Below are 24,257 nucleotides of genomic sequence, written 5' to 3' on the forward strand. Positions count from 1 at the left end.
CTAGGTAAAGGTAAAGGGACCCCTGACCATTACGTCCAGTCGTGACCAACTCTGGGGTTGTGGCGCTCATCTCGCTCTATAGGCCGAGGGAGCCGGCGTTTGTCCGCAGACAGCTTCCGGGTCATGTGGCCAGCATGACTAAGCCGCTTCTGGCGAACCAGAGCAGCGCACAGAAATGCCGTTTACCTTCCCGCCGGAGCGGTACCTATTTATCTACTTGCACTTTGACGTGCTTTCCAACTGCTAGGTTGGAAGGAGCAGGGACCGAGCCACGGTAGCTCACCCCATCGCAGGGATTCGAACCGCCAACCTTCTGATCGGCAAGTCCTAGGCTCTGTGGTTTAACCCACAGCACCACCCGTGTCCCAAGGCCACAGCTACCTGGAAGTAATTGCCACTGAACTCAGCAGGGCTACTTCTGAGTATACAGAATTTCACTGTTACTCACATTTCTCCATAAATGGTGCCGGGGGAGGGGGGCAGAGAAGGCCTATCCTTACAATTTCTATACCAAAAGTCCCAGCTGGTCTAACTATAGCTATTACATTTCAGACAATTTCAAGATATATGCAAGAACACAAATAGAATTCTAGCAAAATCCCAAATAGGACTGAGCCATGTGTTCTTTTAAATGTAACCATGATAGAATTTTGTTCACATTTGTTACTGGTGGGTATGTCAACTGACTGAAGATTGCTTTGAAAACTTGAAAACATCAGACAGGAAGTAATTTCAGTGTAAAAAATATCATGGCACCTCACAGTAAAAAGCATGCATTAATTGTTAGAAGGAAAAACTATCTTCAAGATGTCAGTTGCCATTCTGTATTACAGTAAGACAGGTTGTTTGTGGAAGGGCTGTAGTTTACTGGTTGGGTATCTGCAGTAGGTCTGATATTCAAGTCCTGAAATCTCCAGTTAGGGCTGGGTGACACTCCAGTCTGAAAACCAGGAAAGCTACTGCTAGACAGTATTGAGCAAAATGGCAGAATCATGGGCCTCAGGAGCAAGATCCATTGAGTTGAATGGACTTTACTCACAGCTGAGTGTGTGTAGGATTACAGCTTGGATGTTTGATGCTAAAATCCTGTGTATTTCAACTAGTTCAAGGAAGTTCAATGGGGCTTATTCCAGGTAAGTGGGTATAGAGGTTGCAGCTCTGGTTGATTAATTTACCAACTGAACTCTCATTGAGTTTGCCCATTCACTAATAACATTATTAAAAGCCTTTTTTGCAGTGCCTCCACTTTTGTAGATACAATGGGTAGATACAACAGGTTTTGGGGCCTTCTCAGTGGTGGCACCTTGGTCATGGAATGTTCTCCTTGAAGAAGTTCACATGCCACTTACTTTATTGTAATTATAGCACCAAATAATAATAATAGTAATAAATCCCAGGCATTTAAAGTGTTTTATTCTTGGTGTTGGATATTGTACAGCCATTGTTGTATTTAGCTTTAATAAGTTGTTGTTTTTTATTATAAGCTGTTTTTTTCTTCTATTGCAAGCCATCTGGAAGACTAGTTAATCCTAGATGTAGAAAATACTGTTTAATTCACTTTTGGCTATGACTTGGCAACTGTAGAATGCACACTTCAAAATGCAACTTAATCAAGATTCAAACTAGCAATGATATTGCACCCTACTGCCCTCAACTTACCTTATAGAAGCCAGCGATGGTACCGTACTTATCATTCCACACTCTGCCATCTCTATCGCATGCTTTATTTCAAGTTTCTTGTACAGGGAAACTATACTTGATTTAGGCTCACTTTCCCTAATCAGAAGCCTTCGCAAGTATTTCTTGTCAAACTTTATAAACCTGTGAGGAGCGGAAGCAATGCTGCAGATTAAATTCTAAAATGCTGCAGTGTCTTCTAAACACTGTTACAAGGTCAACTTTCAGTTTTTGATATGGATAGCCTGTGCAGGGAATGGCAGCCAAAAATCTGCTCACAGGCAAGACTAGGAGCAGCCTGAGCTATAACCAAAAGACAGGTGGAAGACATGCTCTGAAATGCTTCCTATATGACACACACAGTGAGCACCCCTGAATTATTCCCACTGTTATAGTTTCCAGCTTAATCCTTTTGCTTCCTCTGCTCCTTTTTGGAACTGCCTGGCAAATTAGAAAATTCCCAGCTTAGAAGTAACCAAAGGGGATGGTCCCAGTTACTGTTAATTTTCACCTTCCACTTTTTAGGCCAGGAAGAGACAAGACCAGGCTTCCTCAACCTCAGCCCTCCAGATGCTTTGAGACTACAATTTCCAGCATCCCTGACCACTGGTCCTGCTAGCTAGGGATCATGGGAGCTGTAGCCAAAAACATCTGGAGGGCCAAGGTTGAGGAAGCCTGGACAAGACCTCTAACCAATACTGTAACCTCTTAGTCCAGGTGTAGTACCCATCCTGACTTCAATGAGAAAGGAAAGAGGGGTTATTAGCTTTTGTTAGTCTCTCTCTTTCTTATGCCTCTAGATATTTTTCCTGGTGTGGAAGGGCCTCCAAGCCATCTCCCTTCCATCGAACTCCAGCTTCACAGAAATAAAGGACGGGTGTCAAATACTCTCTGTCTCCTCACAAGTCCCTCAGCTGTCAGACTTTTCATTCCCGTCCATAAGCCACCTTTTCTCAGGTATTAAGTCAGCCCCTCGCCCTTTCACATTCCCAGGCAGCTTACTGCTTGGTCTCATCCTCTCTCTTCCCCCTGCCTCTATCGTCCAGCCCACAAGCTTCTTCTAGCCTCAGCTACCCTACACACAGAGAGACATTCTCTGACCAATTTTCCCACATCCTAACTTTCCCATATACCTGTATGGATGCTGATTGAATGGGCAGCTTGAATCATTAGGGGTTAAGGCTACTGATACCGTGCTGTTTGTGAAAGTCCGAGTCCTGATTAACACCTTTTTAAGAAATATAGTGGTAGCTCGGGTTAAGTACCTAATTCGTTCCAGAGGTCTGTTCTTAACCTGAAACTGTTCTTAACCTGAAGCACCACTTTAGCTAATGGGGCCTCCCGCAGCCGCTGCGCCGCCGGAGGACGATTTCTGTTCTCATCCTGAAGCAAAGTTCTTAACCTAAGGTACTATTTCTGGGCTAGCGGAGTCTGTAACCTGAAGCGTATGTAACCTGAAGTGTATGTAACCTGAAGCGTATGTAACCCGAGGTACCACTGTATGCTAATTCCATGTTATTCCGATAAGATGCTTGAATGATACTCAGTGGTATTCTTTGACTCCATGAAGTACCACTTTCAGGACACACTCGGGCCACAAAGTCAAAAGATCCAAAAAAAGGAGTGTCAGGTTTGCATGGAAGAACTGCAAGTTTGGACACAAACTACGCACTTCATAACAACACATTTGAACTAGAATGGTCCAATAGCTAAACCGAAGTCCCAGCAGATTACCTCATGATTATTAACAAACACTTGTATTTTGAATGTAGGATTTTTGAAATAAAGTCAGGTTTTTAATTCATGTAGTTTGATTAGTGAAAATTCTTAAACTAATATCAGTATTCAGGTTTGCTAAAATCATCTCATCTACGAAGCCACAAAAAATAATGCTTTATAGAAATCATTGAGAGATTTCAGAATGTAATTATTGAACTGAGGAAACAATATGGGCTTCTCACTTTTCCCACACCCCACTAACGTTTCAGTACACTACTTACTTATCTCTCCAAAAGTTGTGACTCCAGTGTCCACACACATCTTCAATTCCAGCTTTCACGTGATCAAAGAACTAAAATGTGGAAACAGACTTATTACTTGCTTTTGTATGTGCCACAAACTTAAGCCACATGCAATCACTGAGGAAAATTTCAGCCAATATAAATATTGTTTATCTAAGCTTCTCTTAAAGTCATTCAACGTTTGTAAGCTAATGACCCAGTTCTAAGAACACAATGGCTGAAAGAAAATGGCATTTCTTTCTTCTCTCTAAATCTATATTCACACCATACATTAAAAGCATATGGCTTACCCCAAAGAATTCTGGGAACTATAGTCTGTTAAGGGTGCTGAGACGTATAAGCTACAGTTCCCAGGAGTCTTTGGGGGAAGTCATGTACTTTAAATGTATGGTATTCATGCAACCGTATCACCCCAGTTAACCTTTGGCCACTATTGCACAGGGGAGCGGGTGGAGCTGTGGTCTAAACCACTGAGCATCTTGGGCTTGCCGATCGGAAGGTTGGCAGTTCGAATCCAAGAAACGGGGTGAGCTCCTGTTGCTCTGTCCCAGCTCCTGCCATCCTAGCAGTTCGAAAGCATGCCAGTGCAAGTAGATAAATAGGTAGTGCTGTGGCAGGAAAGTAAATGGTGTTTCCATCGTGGTGTTCCGTTGTGCCCAAAGTGTTTAGTCATGCTGGCCACATGGCCCAGAAAGCTGTCTCTGGACAAACGCCGGCTCCTTCATCCTGAAAGCGAGATGAGCACCACAACCTCATAGTCACCTTTGACTGGATTCAACCATCCAGGGGTCCTTTACCTTTTACCTTTACTATCACACACTGCACCTAACCAGCTGTTAGTTTCAAAGGGTGGCATGTGCGTGTCTCATCTATGTATCAGAAGCCATACTTCTCTTTTCCAGCATCCTGGTATACCAGTAGCTCAGGCTCCAGGGGAAAGAGGGAAGTGAAGTAAGAAGCTTGCCCTGAGCCACATGTGCACAGCTGTGTCTATAGAGAGTAGATCACACCCCTGCTTTCATTATGTGCAGAATTTAACTGAGCTTCAATACTTACTTGGGAGTTAACAACCAGTGAGCTCAGTTGAAACGTACTTCCAAGCAAACATGAGGGACTGAGCTATAAAGGTTAAACCGAATTAAATTGTTGTGCCTAACTAGTGTGTTTTAAAGTAACTATCTTAAGATTGCCAGTGGGGGGGGGGGCGGGAATGTGATATGAGACACTAGGCCAGAACTGCAAGCTGAAAAGGTATCCACGAACTCAAAGACACACGGGTATGTGACACATGCAGTACCAAAATGAATTAATTCATGTAACAAGCACCTGTTATAAATGGCACATTATTTCCCACCAAAGAAGAAACATTCAGCACATGTTGTACACCCAAAACTCCAACATACCCGAGAATAAATTTCCTCGCTAACAGCTGGTTGCTTCTTATTTGCTCTTTTAACATCCAGAAATTCCACCAGTGGACGAATTGTTATTCCCTGTTTTCAGGAAACACAAAAACAAGCATGAAAATCACATCAGCCCTAAAATTTCCTTTCCACTGTGTCACTCTCATATTCTGTTCAGCGTGTAACTTGGTAAATGAATGTTCAGAAACAGTAGGACAGTTGCATGTTGCCTCAGATAACAGCACAATAAAGTCCCCCAAAACGTACCTGGTTTTCTTTCTTTTTCTTATTTTCGAAACCAGGCAGCACAGACTGTAAAGATCTACTGCTGATGTCTGAATCTAGATGCCCAAGAAATATAGGTGGTAGGTGATTGTGGAAAACTGTCCGTGGCCCTAGAAATCTGTTGTCTTTCACAGAAAACCATGCCGGACTAGGTGGAGAACCAGTCTGACCTGGGGTTGCATATATGTAAACACACACATCCCCAAGAATCCTGGGAACTGTATTTTGTTAAGAGCGCTGAGAATTATAGCTCTATGAGGAGTAAACAACAGTGGCCAGGATTCTGATGGGAGGTGCTTGAAATGTGTGGTGTATACACAGCTCTGGAATAAGCTAGCTTCCTAGATTTCTATCTGTGGTATTAAAAGGGCAAAAAGCAAAGTATGTTCTCTGTGAGCCACTACATTTCCGGATAAAATGAGGTTGGTAGTCAACAAGCTGTAAAATGCATTGGGTCAAATTTATGAATGACTAGAGGCTGCCACCCCGGCTCGTTCCGATTCCTCCATACCTGGCCAACCCCTTCTCCCTTTACACCTCACCCACCTCCTCGCAGCTCAGCCAAACCTGCCCTCCCCCTCCTCTCTCAGGTCGCCCACCTTTTGTGAATGAAGCACCTCCCTTCTCCATTACATGTTGCTGCAGCCATGTTTAACAGAGGGAGACAGCCAATTTACAAAGCAGTTTATCAAAAAGCTCTGTGAAGCTCTCCCCTCCATGAAACAGTTCACCTGTGTCACCTGCCAACCACACTGGAGCTGGTGCGGCCTCCTACTGGCGGCCATGTGGACTGCAGCATAACGACAGCCTCACATTTTTATGTATATAGGAAGATATTACTGGCAAGTCACGAATTGCAATCTTTGTTTTTAAAACTGATTTTGCAATTTGCCTGTAAAGCTGGAGACAAGATGTGTTAACTAGTTCAAAATATGATTTACTAAGTTGTGTATAAGTCCTTCTGTGAGATATCTCTTCCAAATTACAGAATATTCATTACACAAGTAAAATATAATCATACAAGACATTAGGAGGACAAGAGGAAGGAATTACACTTGGAAGTAAATTCACTTATTCCAGTAGAAGTTTCAGATGACATTGGTACTGGTCTACTTGCAGGCTGTCAGTGCCAATACAGTGGTACCTCTGGTTACGTACTTAATTCGTTCCGGAGGTGTGTTCTTAACCTGAAACTGTTCTTAACCTGAAGCACCACTTTAGCTAATGGGGCCTTCTGCTGCTGCCATGCCGCCGGAGCACGATTTCTGTTCTCATCCTGAAGCAAAGTTCTTAACCCGAGGTAATATTTCTGGGTTAGCAGAGTCTGTAACCTGAAGCGTATGTAAACTGAAGCATATGTAACCCGAGGTACCACTGTACTATATTAGTCCCATGGCCAAAATAAGTAATAGGAACATTGACTGGGCTCTTTGCAGGTTTTAGTGCAAATAACTATTTAATCACATCCCAAAAGAGGGATATTCTTACCTGAATGAAGACTGTGAAGAATATCACCACAATAACAGCAGTAATGAAAAGCTTCTTTCTAGGGAAGTCGGCAGAAGGAAGCAAGAAAACAAGAGAGAAACATATGGCTCCTCGGAGGCCTCCATAGGCAATAATAAACTGGTCCTTAAATGTTATAGGAATTGTCCGGAACACATTAATAATTTGAGTCAATGCAAAAACTCCTAAGGAAAATATAGAAAGACAAGCATGGTTCAGAGCCTTAAAATTAAGACAAATATAATAATGTTCCCAAAATAAATGTAAGAAAGTTATATTACATTTTATGTCATATGAAAAGGAGGTGCAGAAGTTTTATTTACATGTGACATTTTCCCAAGGGCTTCTGTTGCACAAGCAACCTGAGTGTCCCTCCACTTCTCTCCCCACTTCCTGCACAGCACTCTCTCTCTCTCTCTCTCTCTCTCTCTCTCACACACACACAGAGAGAGAGAGAGAGAGAGAGAGAGACTGAGACTTTTCTCATTGTAGTTGGTGGGGGTTGAACCAAGGACACTTTCTTAATGGAAGTATCATGATAACCTAAATCAAGAGGAGGAATTTTAAAAAGCTCCCCTACCAGGGCCAGCTCAAAACATTTCACTGCCTGAAATGAACAGTAACATTCCCACCAACGGAGGCGGATTTACGGGAGTCCAACTGATTTGGTCACACTGGAACCAAAGCTTCAGGGGTGCTGCAACTATAATGCAGAATGGAAGTTGAGAAGTGGAAGGAGGCCCTGAATTTTGGTGTTGCAGACGGGCTGCCGGTAAAATGTGAGACACCACACCACTCCCAAGCACAGAAGCCAACCAAATTGACATCATCATCATCATTATTATTATTATTAATACCCCGTCCATGTGGCTGAGTTTCCTCAGCCACTGTGGGCGGCTTCCAACAGAATATTAAAATACAATAATCTACTAAACATTAAAAGCTTCCCTAAACATAGACTGGCGGACTGATTTACTTTAGCACTTGAAATAACATTGACCCACAGTCTTCTGTGTCCAGAACATGTCTTTCTTTCAAGCAGTTTTTGCTTTTTCTCTTGATGGCAGCTTTCTTTTCATTCTTTTTTTTTGGTCAAGCACACTGTTCCATAAAAGATAAGCATGTTTCAGGTGTAAAGTATGTTGAAGTGCAATCTATACCGTTTTAAGTGTCTCTTACCTAGTGCACGCCAAATCAAACAAAACAGGAGAGTAAAGCAAACGAAGGCCCAGTTCCACTCATGGTTTTTTCCAACTGTGGACACGCCCATGAAAATAAAGATCAGGGTCTCGCTGACACTGCTCAGCATCTTCATGAAGTACTTTATTGTGGTGTAGGACTTTTGAGAAACATTCGCCTCCACGTATTTACTCATGGTCATAGCACAAGCTGTAATCCTGCAGAAGAAAGCAACTTTTAATTCCGCTTCCAAAATACTTACATTCAAGCTTACACAGCCCAATGCAAAAAGCATAGCCTGTTATTCCAGGAAAGTTTTAAGGCGGTTCCTCAGATTAGCAAAATTCTGCTTAAGTTTCCATTTCAGCAATCCAGCTGCTATTGAAGCATTAAATACATGGAGAGGTTCAAAAAGCGATTGACTGAAAGGTGGAACCAACTTTAGCTAGAACAGGAAGGAAGAGCTCTGAGAATTTAGGCTGTAATCCTATACACACGCTGGAGTACATCCAATTGAACTCATTGGGGCTTCCTTCCAACCAGACATTTGATAGGATCATGCTGTCGGTTGATTGTGTGGGTTAGTAAATACAAGGGAACTGCGTGGACTTCAATGGGACTGAGAGATCTGTGTGCGTCAGGGGACATTGTTTCACTGTTCCTGAACAGCAAGTCTCTTGCATAACTTCATATTACCAACTGATGTTTAAATGCTAGGAAGTTTAAAAACCTGTTTGCAAAGCAGTGCCAGGGAGTTATGGTAAATTAACATGCACACATCGCTTCGTTCCTAACCTTTTTTTTAAAGGGAAGGCTCCGTTTCAATTTACTTGCAGAAAATGAAGTGATCATTCTTTAAGGAAACGCTTGTTTCCTTTGCTGTTCTGTAAGGACATTACATGCTGCCACAGTGCACCATGGGCACCAGCTGACTGCTATAATTAAGTGTCTCCTTTTTAGTTACTCAGCGTTGTGGGATTCAGCGTGTCATGATTTCACTCTTCACAAGATGCCATTTCATGACAGAGGATGAACTTCAAACAGATATCTTATGTGGGTGGACCTAGGGCTATGCTTCCTGTTTTAATTTTGAACTCTAAGGTATCTTCCATGATGTTGAACAGCCGCACCTATCAAATGTCTTCCATTGCCAACTAAGGCTAGATTCACACATGAATCAGCCATTTCAAACACCATGTAGAAGCAAACCTATATGGTTACATTTATATGCCACATTTTTTGGGTGTATACTTAAATCAGCCAGGTAACTTAAAAAACATAAAGGGTGAGATACAAAGAATGCTTTGAGTGAGTGGAAGGCACATCTGCTGGGGACAGGTAGAAAACAGGAAGTTTATGTGGTTTTCAATTATTTCTGTTTCAGCTACAGTTGCATGCACCATAAACCTGCAGAGGACACATGAGTCTGCAAGCCATGGGCCTATGGTCCACAACTACTCTGGTTCCCAACTAAAGTGTGAAGAGCTCAACAGACATCACTGTGACTGCAGGTCAAGTAAACTGCATGGAGGTTGCTCCACTGGGGGAAGACAGTGATGTGAAGCGAGTCACCAAGCAGTTCTTGGAGAATTCATCACATCACCACCCATTAACACAACCTCTGCTTGATTGTTGAGTTTGCAGTTTGCAATGGAATGTTGAAGATCAGCCACATAGCCAATGTATGGTATCTGACCGTTGTAATGCTAGCTAGTCAAAGTATAACTATGAACTGCAGCTATAATGGCTAGAATATATCATTATTACTCAAGATTTGCACCAGACTCAGAGCATTTAATAATATCATATGTCTTAAGAAGATGCCACTGCTCTCCTAATTTTTATTTTATTTCTGTGCCCAGTTATCAAACAAAGAGTCAGGCATATTTTATTCTATTGATTTCAGTTGGGTAAAGCACACTTAAGGCAATCATATTCACTTATCTAAAACCATCTTTACAGCAGGAAAGGGAAAGAAAAAAGTTTGATGATAATACAATCTGCATTTCATCATGGTTATACCAGTAATGCAAGTCACCTTGCACAAACAAGGCAGTTTCTGTCTGGTGACTGGAAAAATCTAGATCACTGGATGCAGTCATCAAGTTTCGTTGACCTGCTACTAAACTTTGCAAAAGTTTCAATGTGCTTCTAAATTTCACTTCACTAGGGTCACTTTACTTGGGATCAAAATGAAAAATAAATTAAATGGGAAATTTTAACATGAGTAAATGGGGGGGGGGATGTTCTACTTGTTCCATGCAAGATTTTTAAAAGTAAGTACATACAAAATGTTGTATTCAAAAGCAAAAAAGGTTCCTGCACTGACCAATTTGCATTGCTTTATCAGTAAAAACAAGGCACTAGAAGTTCAGGTACTGATCTGGATAAAAAGCTGCTCAAAACCCAGCTTTGAATTTGAACTCTGGCATGCACCTACCCCTCCAGTTGCCATCTTGACTGATGACAAGAAGTTAGTCAACTGACAGTGAAATTCTATGCATGTCTACGCAGAACAAAACTCTATCATTGTCTTGCTCCCACTGAGTCAGCATTGGGCTGTGGTCTTATAAGAGCAAAGGTTAATGTTTCTAATATATCCACGGTATTCTTAGCACAGTATATTTTCATGGATACGTACGCCATAATGCTTGAGAGATGAAACATTTCAGCTGTTATGTATGCCAGGTAACTGTACAAGAAGACAAACAGTGGTTCAATCACTCTGATTTTATGGGTGTAACGTGTCGTGAAAGCTGCTACAAAGCCCATAACAATTCCAATCAAAACTCCGCCAATTCCAACTACAAAGAAATTAGCAATTCCAGCAAATATGCTAACAGCCGCAATTGTACGCATCTTGCAGAAAGATTTGAAGAGGTTGTACAGGACCTATGAAAGGGAGAGAAAAAGTAAACTTCTTTTAGAATCCTCGCTGTAGCTTTAATTGGAAAATTTAATTTATGTAATATTGCTACTATGTAATTTTAGACAATAGTACAGTTTGATGTAACTGAAGACCATGATACTATCCCAGTGAAAATGATCTGTCACTCATCCCATTAGTTAGACAAGCAATTGCCCTGAAATAATGCAAAGTATGTTTGCGTTCTTTCTAGCCATATACAAGGTTATTACATCAGAGGTAGATGTAATAGATCTAGATTATCTTCGTCTAGTCAGTGCAGTGCAGCACAGTAGCTGCTTTAAAATGTGTCTGACTTGATGCTGCTTCATATAGGAAAAATGTGCAAACATCAGATTCTTATTCCATTCATCTTTTTATATTGCCGGCCCAACCTAGTTTCTGAACTAGGACAAACTGTGGTTAGTGTTAACTGTAGTTTATCCCAACAGGATAATTAGCCATGGTTGAAGTTGGCTTGTTCAGACAAGCCATAGTTAAAACTACCCACAATTTGTCCTCATTCAGACATGATGAACCACATGCAGTCAACTGAAAACAGAAGCTATCACTTCTGATCTCCTCCTCATGACCACACCAGAGGATAGAGGAGCGCATGAGCCCAGGGATCATGCTACATGTAGGGTAAACTGTGGCTCACTGCATGGAACAATGTCCACGTTGCTGCTTTAAAAAAAATGCAGTAATCACAGTACTGTGAACTGAGACACAGAAAAAGCAGAAAGTCTGGAAAGGATGCAACAGCAGGATGCATTCACCTGAACAGATTTAATTTGATAAGACGCTTGCATAATTAAAAGACTGGCCACCACATTTAAGCCCCAGAACAGCATTTCTTTTAAAATATATTAACATGCAATGTAAATCTACAATATAGAAGATAGAAATGGAAGTCTCAGCAGTGCATTCCCATCTCACATTAAAGCAGCAAGCTCACTTCCTTGTTCAATTCCCCAGGCGTTCCTTGATGCTATCAAATGATATCCATTAAACCTAGGCATCAGTCCAGTTTATACTCAGCAGAACTAAGCAGCAAGGCTTTTCCTGGACAGTACCACTTTCGTTCACAGAAGGTAGACCTTGCATGTTTGAATACACATACTTTAAAGGCAATTTTATCAAGCTTGTACTTTCCAAAAGAATATGGGGACCAAAACGAAGCCATCCTCAAAATTCACAGTTATCTAAATTTAGTTTAGCAGTAGTTCTCTATCCAGTGTTTACAGAAATGCATTTATTAGGGTGAAATGTGTAAAAAATGAATATATTAGTGAAAATAACACAAACATGCATCATAATGAGAGAGGTGATCCCACCTCAAAAAGGATACAACAGAAAACATGGAGAAAAGGGCACCCAAAATGATCAAGGGGGTGGAGGAATTGCCTAGAACATGGGTGGCACATCGCATTGTGCTGCCTGAGGTGAAACAGGAATGTACCACTGTGACCCATGCTGCCATGCCGCCACCACAGCTTCCCTTGCTTGGGTTGCATGGTAGCACCTGTGGAGCAGTGGCAATGATGGCAGCTTCTGGCAGAGGCAATGGGATGCCTAAGGAAGCGCCACCTCTTGGCCTTCTGCTACCTGAGGCAGCTGCCTCACCCTGTCTCATGTGTGAGCCGGCCCTGGCCTGTAACAAGAGGGGGAAAGAAAACTGAGCGTGGAGGATGACAGGCCGATAAGATTATGTCTGATTAATTTATGGAATTCATAACCATGAATTTATATGTATTCAGAAAGAGTTCAGATCAAATTAATCACTGATAGGCTTGTCAGCAGCTATTGGTCATGATACTTGGATGGAATCTTCCAAATCCATAAGAAGCATGTTTCCAAAAAGCAAGCGCTAACAGGCAAACATTAGGGAAGGGCAACTGCCTGGTTACTGTAGGAAACAGAAGGCTGGATTAGATGAATTTATGGTCTTATCTTGCACAGCTCGTTTTATGCTCTTATGTCCCTAGAATAATACTAGCACATTTTATAAATATTCCATAAATCTCCAGAGCTTGGCTGGTGAAATACGCTTTTCATATTATTAGATCAGATACATTATATGGGCGAGAAGGGAATCAAGTTTTTTTAGTCCTTTTCATTTATTTTAATTTTTTACTTTGAAGAAAGTACAGTCAAGAAGGACTCACATTAGCATGTTGTGAATTATGCTACATTGGTTTGAAACATAGTAAGGCATCACAGGGTGTTGATTTTACGGGATGCCTGGACTGAACAGGTTTAATTGATCATCTCCAATACAGAACATTGCCATGGCCATAGCAATTTCGCTCAGCAACATGAAGAAGGTCAGGTAATTTCGTGTTAAACATAGAAAAAAGGATCGGCTTGGAAGGATTTTGTTGCTGGAGTGGGTAAATAGGTGGAATTACCTCATGATGTCTTCCCCTGGGCCTTGACTGAAGCCTGGGCACCCAGGAAGGCCTCAGAGCGCAGACCACTGGTTAGAATCATAGAATTGTAAGGGACCACGAGGGTCATCTAGTCCAACTCCCTGCAATGCAGGTTAGATAATTTGTAGAATGAAAGACACCCCTCGACCATCTCAAATTTAAGACAATTGCATCAAACAAAAAACTGTACCTCACCACTGAGAACTTTGCCAAAGTTTTCTCTTCCCTTTGATTATTCTCAGATGCAATTTCTTATCTCACTTATTGGTAGAGAACGGTCTGGAAAATGTATGAGAAATTTCCAGCACAGCACCGCTTCAGACTGTTGAATCCAGCTGATTTCTGGGGCCTTCAAAATCTTGGGAGACCAACGGTAAGCACTTTAAGGGCAAAGCTACTCAGATTCACTCTGAAGTAGACTTCACTATTGGGGCAGTTCTAGGGCAGCGTCCAGTGCACTGTCTAGTTAAATTTATTTAGGAGCGGTTTCCCTTACTGTGGTGGCAGGATGTGGACAAGATGCTTCACAACGTTCAGTCTGCCACATGAGCTCTCAGTAGTTGTGTATCTTGGGTTGTAAGAGCTAGCTGGAAGAGGTTGACCAAACCACGCCTTGGACAGCTAAGGTGGCTGGTGAGGGGACTTGCTAGGGACTGGCTTTTTTTCTTTTTTTCTTGTTTAGTTTAGTTTAGTTTAGTTTAGTTTAGTTTAGTTTAGTTTAGTTTAGTTTAGTTTAGTTTAGTTTAGTTTAGTTTAGTTTAGTTTAGTTTAACAAGACTTCCACCCCAGGCCTCGGACAAGCTCTGCATGAGCCTGCCCTGAGGTATGCGACAACTACCACCCATTCACACACTTCCCCTTCTTATGTGTGCTTGTTCAGGTGTGTGAATCCATGCATTGTGTGGTGTGCATGTGCTTATATAGGTGCGAGTCATTATACTATCCATAAAGTGGCAATTAAAACAATTATAGCAGGAAGCCATCAGTGCAGCAATACTTTTCCAAAAGGAACCTGAGGTAAGTACAAAGTCTAGCAATGTTCCTGGTGTGATTATTCATTCATATGGAAATGGATAGCTTGGGGAATTGGTAGATGGATGAAGTCTATGATCTTTTGAAAACCAATCCAGTTAATGATTAAACATTGCTCCCATGTAACGGCTGCAAAGTGTGCTGCATAAAATAAACTGGCAATCTCAGTCCACCTACAAGCAGGTAGGTACTGTATATTCACAACGAGGTAGTGCTAACCGAAACATCTGTTTGCAAAAGCCATTCCATCAGCAGACCTACTTGCCCTATTACTCATTCGGTGCCAAAGACCTCCTCCGGCCCCTTTCACAAAGACACTTCTGCTTCCTGATTAAAATGACCCAAAATGTTACAAAGTGCACAAATTGCTTAAAAGATCCAGTACTAAATCCATTAGCATGTATCGCAGGCATTTTTCTGCTCTAATTATTTTTTCCTAAAACACAATAAAGCCCCAGCTTCTTCACTTTCATTCTGTTATATAGCTGAAAGAAATGTGGGAAGTGGGGAGAGTTCAAAACAATGAAGAAGAAGAAGAAGAGGAGGAGGAGGAGGAGGAATTTGGATTTGATACCCCGCCTTTCACTCCCCTTCAGGAGTCTCAAAGCGGCTAACATTCTCCTTTCCCTTCCCTCCCCACAACAAACACTCTGTGAGGTGAGTGGGGCTGAGAGACTTCAAAGAAGTGTGACTGGTCCAAGGTCACCCAGCAGCTGCATGTGGAGGAGCGGAGACTCGAACCCGGTTCCCCAGATTATGAGACTACTGCTCTTAACCACTGCACCACACTGGCTCTCAGTGTGGAGAACACTTAAGCAAAGAACACTTAAGCAAAGTGACTTACCACCGTTACAGCATCATTCAACAGCGACTCCCCAAAAACTAGGATGTACAGTTGCTCATTGACATGAATGTTTTCAAAAACGGCCAGCACTGCCACGGGATCCACAGCTGAAATCAAGCTGCCGAAAAGCAGGCTCTGCAGCAGGGTGATATCGCTCAGGCCGAATACTTCAATCTGGCAAATGGCAAAGAGGGAAATGCCGATGCCAAATGCGTTCCAAAGAGTCCCTACAACTGCGTACCATAAAATGGTGCCGGAGTTCTCAAAGAAGAGGCGTGTTGGCATAAAGTAGCCGGCATCGAGGACAATTGGGGGCAGAAGGTACAAGAAAAAGGCGTCACTGTTCATCACCGTTATGGACTTTTCTTGTACTCCAAACATAATTCCACCTAGAATTAATCCAACCAGAATAAGGAGGCAGCTCTCTGGCACTACGTGGGGTAGCTTGTGGTACAGGTGGAAACCTTCAGAATGAAAGCACAGAGGGAAGGTTGGGAGAGAGAGAGAGAGAGAGAGAGAGAGAGAGAGAGAGAGAGAGAGAGAGAGATGGTTAACTTGTGCACAAAATGAAAGCCAGTGCCATGCTGCCCTTAAATTATCTACTTATGCATCTATTGGTATAAATTTACACCTCAGTGAAGGGATGCTGAAGGCACCTAACAACATACAGCTGAGAGAAAAAGCATCATACAATAAACCAAGAGCAAAAATCCAGATAATATAGTATGTATCGGGGGCATGGGTGTATTCAGGGTTTTTGTTGGGGAAAGGAGTAGGACTTTTCTTAGGAGGGCCAGAACCAACATGATTGGTCAGTTAGTTAAGTACAGTGGTACCTCGGGTTACATACGCTTCAGGTTACAGACTCCGCTAACCCAGAAATAGTACCTTGGGTTAAGAACTTTGCTTCAGGATGAGAACAGAAATCGTGCTCCGGCGGCACAGTGGCAGCAGGAGGCGCCATTAGCTAAAGTGGTACCTCAGGTTAAGAACAGTTTCAGGTTAAGAACGGACCTCCGGAATGAATTAAGTACTTAACCTGAGGTACCACTGTATTTCTATTGTTTTACTTGATGGGAGAGCAGCTGCCCCCGTTGCTACACCCATGCAGTCGGGTGATGTTCACCAACAAAATTTAAGTGCCAATCAAAACCATGACTGTCAATTTTTTTAAAAAATGGTCCTATATCTGAAGGACACAAAGAAAGGGAACACTGATCTTCCATAACAGTGAGTTCTGCAGACCCTCTGCCAGATCCCCACCACCAACCAATCCTCAGACACACAGCAGGGCCTCTCCAGCTACTGTCAGATGGACAGGATAATGTTGAAGGAAATGGTCCTTCAGATATCCCTGTCCCAAGCAACCGTAAGGGCTGTAAATCTTAACCATACTTATTGAGTGAGGTCCACTGACATCAGTAGGACTTATTTCTGACTAGACATGATTAAGATTGCACTGAATTTATCTACTTAAGAAAGCTTTATCCCAATCTTCACAATTCCTGTCCCCCGGGCAAGGTAAAAATCATAGAAAAGCAATAAAATACATGTTACAAGAGGAACAGATAAAACTGATATGAATCAAGTTAATATTCATAAAACCAGCAAATACTGTGGCCTTTAAATGTAAATGTTCTGAGGAACTAGGAGAGACAGGCTTTAAATATTTTGCAAAATACAACATTTTAAGTCTGGGCTAAGGTACAATATTTTGAGGACACTATAGACTGAGCAGCAGTAGGGGACTATCTGTACCACAGATATGAATATGTCATGGCCTTAGTTCAATGTCAGATTCAGAAGAGAATAGTCAACTAATATTCCTGTACCACCAACTGAGATACTGGACTAAGATCCTAATACCGAACCAGAGGCCAGTAGTGGACGGGTCAGGAGCCTGCAGAACTCTCACCTTCCATCCCATCACAATTCACCTGAACAGTCATAACTCCCATCCTGCGCCCTCTGCCCAACAGCATGTTGCGTGTGCCACGTTGAAGGCTACACAGAGAAGGAGAAGCATTCATCTTAAGGCCAGAAGGTTTCTTCTATAGGAATTCACACACTTTAAGCAAAAGGATGAGAGTTTAGGAGGGGTAAACTGGGTGCAAGGACTTATAAGGCCCAATCGTTGTTTTTTATTGCTTGTGTCCTAACAAAGCAAGAAGTTGGTTCACAGGCAGTCACTGGTTCTTAGACTCTGAAGGACCTTGGTCAAATTTTCTACAACATAATCCTATCCATGTCTACATCCAGGTAAAACTCTCTGTGTTAAATGGGGCTTGCTCCCAAGTCAATGTGCTCTAGATTGCAGTCTTAGTGCACTTAGTCCTAAGAGCACTTTACTAGGCTGCTGGCCCCATTGAACCCCATGGGATTTAGTCTTGAGCAAACATTCTTAGGAGTATGTTGTCCAAAGGTGAATCCCATTGCAGTATTTCTTGTATGGCTCATTTTCTTTTTCCATGTCAAAACGGTTCCCCCCCCCCAGGCACTAAAGGTCACATTTCACATTTGACCCATACCTCTCCTTTTCTATATATAACCCATATAATTACACAGCTTGATGAACTGAAAACACAGCTACCCAATGGAAAAAGAAAATAAACCGCTCCCAAATAGTTTTATGGTTCTTGTTCACAGAAGCAGAATCAGCCATTGGTAGTTCACCACTGAATTCAACTAGAAGTCATAAGTTGCTATGTTCTGAAGTGCATCCTACGATGACACTTAAGTGCCCTTGACTTTTGGCAAGCTCCAAAATTTCACAGCAGCCTTTCCTAGATGACTAGGAATAAAAGTTAAAAACGTAGCTTTCCTTGTGCATTAGTGTCTTGTGAACTGCTTTTTACGACTCTTCTGTGCTTTTATAGTTTACAATGATAAGTGAATGCAGTAGTTATAAAAATTCTTTGGAAGAGCAACTGAAACTGATCAGGTGCATGTATCAGGAAATTTTCCGTGTCTGATGTTTTATAATTTTTATGTGCTGTAAGCTGCCCAGAGTGGCTGGGGAAACCCAGCCAGATGGGCAGGATATAAAGAATGAAATTATTATTATTATTATTATTATTATTATTATTATTATTATTATTATTGGAATCTACATAGCGCTGCTCAATCTTTAATTCCACATACAGTATAATTACTTTTTAACCATAATCTCTTATATTTTTAAGCTATGTATGTTTTATCTGGGACATGGGTGGCGCTGTGGTCTAAACCACTGAGCCTAGGGATTGCTGATCGGAAGGTCAGCGGTTCAAATCCCCATGACAGGGTGAGTTCCTGTTGCTCGGTCCCAGCTCCTGCCAACCTAACAGTTCAAAAGCACGCAGTGCAAGTAGATAAATAGGTACCGCTCCAGTGGGAAGGTAAACGGCATTTTCATGCGCTGCTCTGGTTTCGCCAGAAGCGGATAAGTCATGCTGGCCACATGACCTGGAAAAACTGTCTGCGGACAAACGTCAGCTCCCTCGGCCAGTAAAGTGAGATGAGCACCACAACCCCAGAGTCGTCCGTGACTGGACTTAACTGTCAGGGGTCCTTTACCTTTATGTTTTATCTGCATTTATTTCATTTTCCATGAGCCTCCTTGAGTCCTGGTTCTAAGTGAAATAAATACAGTGGTGCCTCGCAAGACGAAATTAATTCGTTCCGCAAGTTTTTTCTTCTTGCGAGTTTTTCGTCTTGCGAAGCACGGTTTCCCATAGGAATGCATTGAAAATCAATTAATGCGTTCCTATGGAAACCGCTTGCCAGGCTGGCGGTGCAGAGAAGGGCTTTTCTCCCCACCGCAAGCCTTCAGGACAGGTACGGGAACAGAGAGGAAGGGGCGCAGCGCTTCTCCTCTGTTCCCGGGGCTTGCGGTGGGAGGAGGGTTTTTCCTCCCCACCGCCAACATTCAGAACAGCATTCTGAATGTTGGCGGTGGGAAGGAAAACCCTCCTCCCACCGCAAGTCTTCAGGACAGCCTTCTGAAGGCTGGCGATGGGGCGGAAAGACCTCCTCCTGCCGCCAGCCTTTGGAGCAGCCTTCCAAAGGCTGGTGGTGGGGCAGAGAGCCCTCCTCCCGCCGCCAGGCTTCGGAGCATCCTTCCGAAGGCTGGTGGCGGGAGGAGGTCTTTCCGCCCCACCGCCAGCCTTCGGAAGCCTGCTCCAAAGCATGGCGGTGGGGCGGAAAGACCTCCTCCCACCGCCAGCCTTCGGAAGGATGCTCCGAAGGCTGGCGGCGGGAGGAGGTCTTTCCGCCCCACCGCCAGGCTTTGGAGCAGGCTTCCGAAGGCTGGCGGCGGGAGGAGGTCTCTCCGCCCCACCGCCAGCCTTTGGAGGAGGTCAGAGGACAGTGGGGAAGACGCACTGCGCTTCCCCGCTGTCCCGGAGATTTCCCTATGGGCTTTCGTCTTGCAAAGCAAGCCCATAGGGAAATTCGTTTTGCGAAGCGCCTCCAAAACGGAAAACCCTTTCGTCTAGCGGGTTTTCCGTCTTGCGAGGCATTCGTCTTGCGGGGTACCACTGTAAATAAGCAAGCCAGCTTTTGAGAGTCATCCCACTCATTCTGCTGAGTGAGGTTCTGGATCTCTGCCCCCAAAACCTTATCCTGGTGAGACCACTGTCTCCATCAGTTCAATGAGATTATTCCCAAGTAAGTGCAACACCCTTAGTACTTTAAAACAGTTGTGGGATGCATTCAAAATTATGCACTTTTAAATCTCATTTAAATTTCATTGGGAGAATTAAACACATTCTGATATTGGACAGTGTGCACAACTAAGAGAATAATGCCGACATGGGTTTACACTGGAACTGGACTACTAAAGGGGCTATATCAAAACTGTTGAAATGCTGAAAGGATTTCTACTGATTATGAAATATGCAATATTGCACATACATTCCCTGCAAGATGGCGTGCCCTTCCCTCTGCCATATGTGAAGAATCACATATTATATCACAAAGATGGAAATATTCATCAGTACCAACAATAGATGAATGGTTGTTGAAATTAAGAATAGCAAAACTAACATGTTTACTAAAGATTGGAAACCTCTCGTAGACTTTTTGCGTGAAAAAGAAATAACGACATTTGGGTTTGAAGGCTGAAGATAATGTTTGTTTATAGAAAGTGGTTTTGTTAGGTGTTATAGTAGAGTGGAGGAAGTGATTATTGTTTATATACAGCGTGCAGATGATGAATCAGAAGTTCTTAAATCTCTGAACTTTTTCTATTCTATTTCCTCTTGAAAGCTCTTTCCTATTTCTTCTTTCTCATCTCTCCATCTCTCTCTCTCTCTTTTCATTGTGTTTTTATCCTACTTAGCTTAATGTTGGACAAAAAAAGATATTTGAGATTAAGTTTTGTATTTCTCTTTATAAACTCTAATGAAATTTATTTTAAAACAAAATATTTTTTACCTCCCCCACCCTCCACCTTTCTCTTTCTTTCTCTCATTTTGTTTGAAGAAACACAAACAGAACCAGCAAGCAAAAATGCATAAAGGCTTCAGGTTACACACACCATCAAGTTATTATGCAGGAATCCTCCCAAGAGATGTTTATCTCCACTCTAGACCTTTGTCAGGTCAGGAAAGCAAAGAGATGCCTGTTACTTCACTGCTTCTTCAGTGACAGGCATCCACCCTGATTCCCTTATGCATAACAACTGCAGCGCAAAGACATCTTCACCACAAGAAGAAGCGGAGGAGGAGGCAGCAAAGTTGAGCCCCACTCAGGATCTCCTTGTCCTGCTTCTTGTGGCAATTCGTGAAGAAAAAGAGCAGCAGCGATCTGACTTCCCAAATGTAGACTCTCCTTCCTTGGAGGCATATATTTGTGTTTTACAATTTAGAGTACTCATTTTTACAATCCTTAAGATATCAATGAGTTCCCGTCTTCTCTTTCCGTGGTTCATTTTACATATCACAAATCCCTGCCTATTTTACAAAACTATTACAAAATTCAGTATTCCATTATTACATCCATCAAAACTTGTTGAATTTTTCTTAATGCTGCCAGCATTTTCAGCCCATATATTCAATAAACGTTTCCCAATCTAAACATTATGTTCTTCTGGTTCTCTTATTCTATATGTTAAGCCTGCAAGCTGTGCATATTCTGCCAACTTAAGCTGCCATTCTTCTTTGGTCGGGACCTCACTAGTTTTCCATTTTTTGGCTAACAAAACACCGGGTGCCACAGTAGTGGCATACATAAATAACCTTTTTTGACACCTAGGAATTTCAATCTGAATTCAGATTCTTTGGAGGTTCTTAAGCAGAGGTTGGGGGAGCCATCAGCTTTAGCTGAGCTTCCTGCACTGCTGGGGGTTGGACTAGATGACCCCTGGGTCCCTTTCCAACTCTATAATTCTGTCTCCCCACAGAAGAGGGTTTAGGCTGGAAAAAGGGGGCTACTTGGAGATCAACCGCAAGCTGGATGGGGGCAACATGCCTGTTCCCCTCTTGAATAAAGCAAGAAAAACTCGAAAACGACCTGGTGGGGTTCTCCCGCCCCTTACCGATCTTGGCCAAAGAAGCCAGCAGGATCCACAGGGTGATCTCGAAGGGCACCCTCACGTGCAGGTAATCCAAGGTGAAGACGTGCAGCCTGGTCTCCTCGAAGGGGGTCCCGCTGGGCGGCGCAGGCGCAGGGGTCTCCGCCCCGGGAGTGGGGCTGACGCCCAGCATCGCCGCCGGCTCGGGCGCTCCGCTTTCCGACAAGGCGAAGGAGACGTCGCCTGGCAAAAGCAGCAGAAGCCAAGCCAGCAGCGCCAGCCAGGGGCCCGGCCGGCGGGGGCCCCGAGAAGCGCCCATCTCGGGGAGCTGCCGCCGCTTTCCCTCCCTCAGGCGCGGCTAGGAAAGGGAGCGGAGGAGCGCGCGGCTGCCCGCTCGCCTCAGCTGCGCCATGGTCGGCGGCGCTGTGGGGCGTCGGGGGGTCCTGCGCTCGCCGCCTGCAGGGGGAGACAGGCGTCACGCGGCCGGGAGGCGGGCAGCTCGCGCGCACCTGCTGCTTGCCGGCCCCGCCCCTTTCTCGAGGGTCCGCCTCGCCCAACCCGTGTCGCCTCGCCAGGCGCTTTTCAGTGCTCGGCAGGGCGCGCGCGAGGCTGGTTGCTCCGGCGCTAGGAGGAGAAGGAGGGCCGGGCAGCTTTGCCTCAGAGTGTTCCGCTCTCTTTCCCCTCCCTCAGCCGGGACAGGTGGTGCCGCCGGCAGACCCGCCTCGGGTTCACCGAAGGTCACCCACACGAGGCACAGGCAGGGCTGCAAATAGACACGCGCCCGCCCAGCCGGTCGGAAACACACCGGCGGCCGCTGCTGCTTCCCGGCGCGCGCCAAATCTCTGGGGCGAAGGGAGGGGGCGGGGGAATGGAGCGCCCGGGACGTCACCCCCTCCCTCAGTTGCCGTTTCTTGGGGAAGGGGGAGACAGGCAAACTACCTGAGGTGTGAGGAGCAGGCACGACAGCGAGGAAAGCCCGCGCAGACTCCCCATCTCGAGAACTGGAGATTTCCTGGAGCTAAGCTTACCTGGATACTGGCGCCTAGTCGGCTGGGACAGTCCCTCTGGTGCGTTGGGCTGCGACAAGCGATTCCTCAGCTTTGCCCATTAAATGCTGGCAGCTTTGTGCCAGTAAAAGCATGCAGATCTGTGACATTGAAAGAGAAACCCCTTGCTTACTTGATGCAAAAGGACCCCTGGACGGTTAAGTCCAGTCAAAGGCGAATATGCAGTGCCGCGCTCATCTCGCTTTAGGCCGAGGGAGCCGCATTTGTGCACAGACAGCTTTCCGGGTCATGTGGCCAGCATGCGCTTCTGGCACAACGGAAAACCATGACAGAAACCAGAGCGCATGGAAACACCGTTTACCTTCCCACCACAGCGGTACCTATTTATCTACTTGCACTGGCATGCTTTCTTTTCTTCTTTTTTCCATTTCTTTTATTAATTTTCCAATTTTATAACAAGCATAAGCAACATAAAAGAAAAAACATTACAATATAACAAACAAACATACAAACATTTATCCCGCCTGTTATAATCGTATTTTATAACCTTTATTAAATAAATGACTTCCTCAAATTACTCAAGCTGTGTTTCCATGTACGTAGCTCATTGTAGCAGTTTTCCAATACCTGTGCTAATTTCCAATAAAATTAACTTAATCAATTAACATCTTTCTTTCTTTGCACTGGCATGCTTTCAAACTGCTAGGTTGGCAGGAGCTGGGACAGAGCAACTGCCTTCTGATCAGCAAGCCCAAGAGACTCAGTGCCACTCGCATCCTACCAGTCAGCAGTGTGATGCAGCAGCAAAAAAAAGCTAATGCTATTCTAGGCTGCATCAACAGAAGTTTAGTGTCCAGATCAAGGGAAGTCATAGTACCACTCCATTCTGCCTTGGTCAGACCCCACCTGGAGTACTGTGTCCAATTCTGGGCACCACAATTTAAGAAGGATGTTGACAAGCTGGGACATATGCAGAGGAAGGGCAGCCAAGATGATCAAGGGTCTGGAAACCAGACCTTATGAGGAACAGTTGAAGGAGCTGGGAATGTTTAGCTTGGAAAAGTGGAGACTGAGAAGAGAGATGACAGCCATCTTCAAATATCTCAAGGGCCATCACATGGAAGCTTGTTTTCTCCTGCTCCACAGGCTAGGACCTGAACCAATGGCTTCAAGTTACAAGAAAGGAGATTCTGACTGAACGTTTGGAAGAACTTTCTGACAGCAAGAGCTGTTCAACAGTGGAATGGACTCCCTCAGGAGATTGCGAGCTCTGCTTCCATGGAGGTTTTTAAGCAGAGGTTGGATGGCATGAATGTTTTAGCTGACATTCCTGCATTGCAGGGGGTTGGACTAGATGACGCTTGGAGTCCCTTCCAACTCTACGATTCTATGAAGTGATTGACAGCCCACCAAAGCTTGTGCCACCGTAAGTGTTAACAACCATGGCTATTCTTGCTGCAACAGAATAAGAAG

General features: G+C 43.9%; 1 protein-coding gene across 2 annotated transcripts in view; it reads right to left on the bottom strand.

Annotated features, from left to right (window-relative positions):
• SLC9A2 (solute carrier family 9 member A2) overlaps nt 1-22,205 on the bottom strand; it is a 29,400-nt gene extending 7,195 nt beyond the window's left edge. The window contains exons 1-8 of one of the 2 annotated variants that reach the window (XM_081198345.1): nt 21,802-22,205; nt 15,285-15,748; nt 10,713-10,963; nt 8,072-8,289; nt 6,875-7,077; nt 5,102-5,191; nt 3,678-3,748; nt 1,660-1,821 (exon numbers count right to left, since the gene is read on the bottom strand). In XM_081198345.1, coding sequence (XP_081054471.1) covers nt 1,660-1,821; nt 3,678-3,748; nt 5,102-5,191; nt 6,875-7,077; nt 8,072-8,289; nt 10,713-10,963; nt 15,285-15,748; nt 21,802-22,096 — 1,754 coding nt within the window. In that variant the 5' untranslated portion in view covers nt 22,097-22,205. Of the gene's footprint in view, nt 1-1,659; nt 1,822-3,677; nt 3,749-5,101; nt 5,192-6,874; nt 7,078-8,071; nt 8,290-10,712; nt 10,964-15,284; nt 15,749-18,839; nt 18,874-21,801 lie in introns of those variants that run through there. The other variant, XM_081198346.1, reaches the window with a different exon arrangement.
• Nucleotides 22,206-24,257: the final 2,052 nt, after the last annotated feature.

This window comes from Podarcis bocagei, assembly GCF_964188305.1.
Source record: "Podarcis bocagei genome assembly, chromosome: 6".
Taxonomy (NCBI): Eukaryota; Metazoa; Chordata; class Lepidosauria; order Squamata; family Lacertidae; genus Podarcis; species Podarcis bocagei.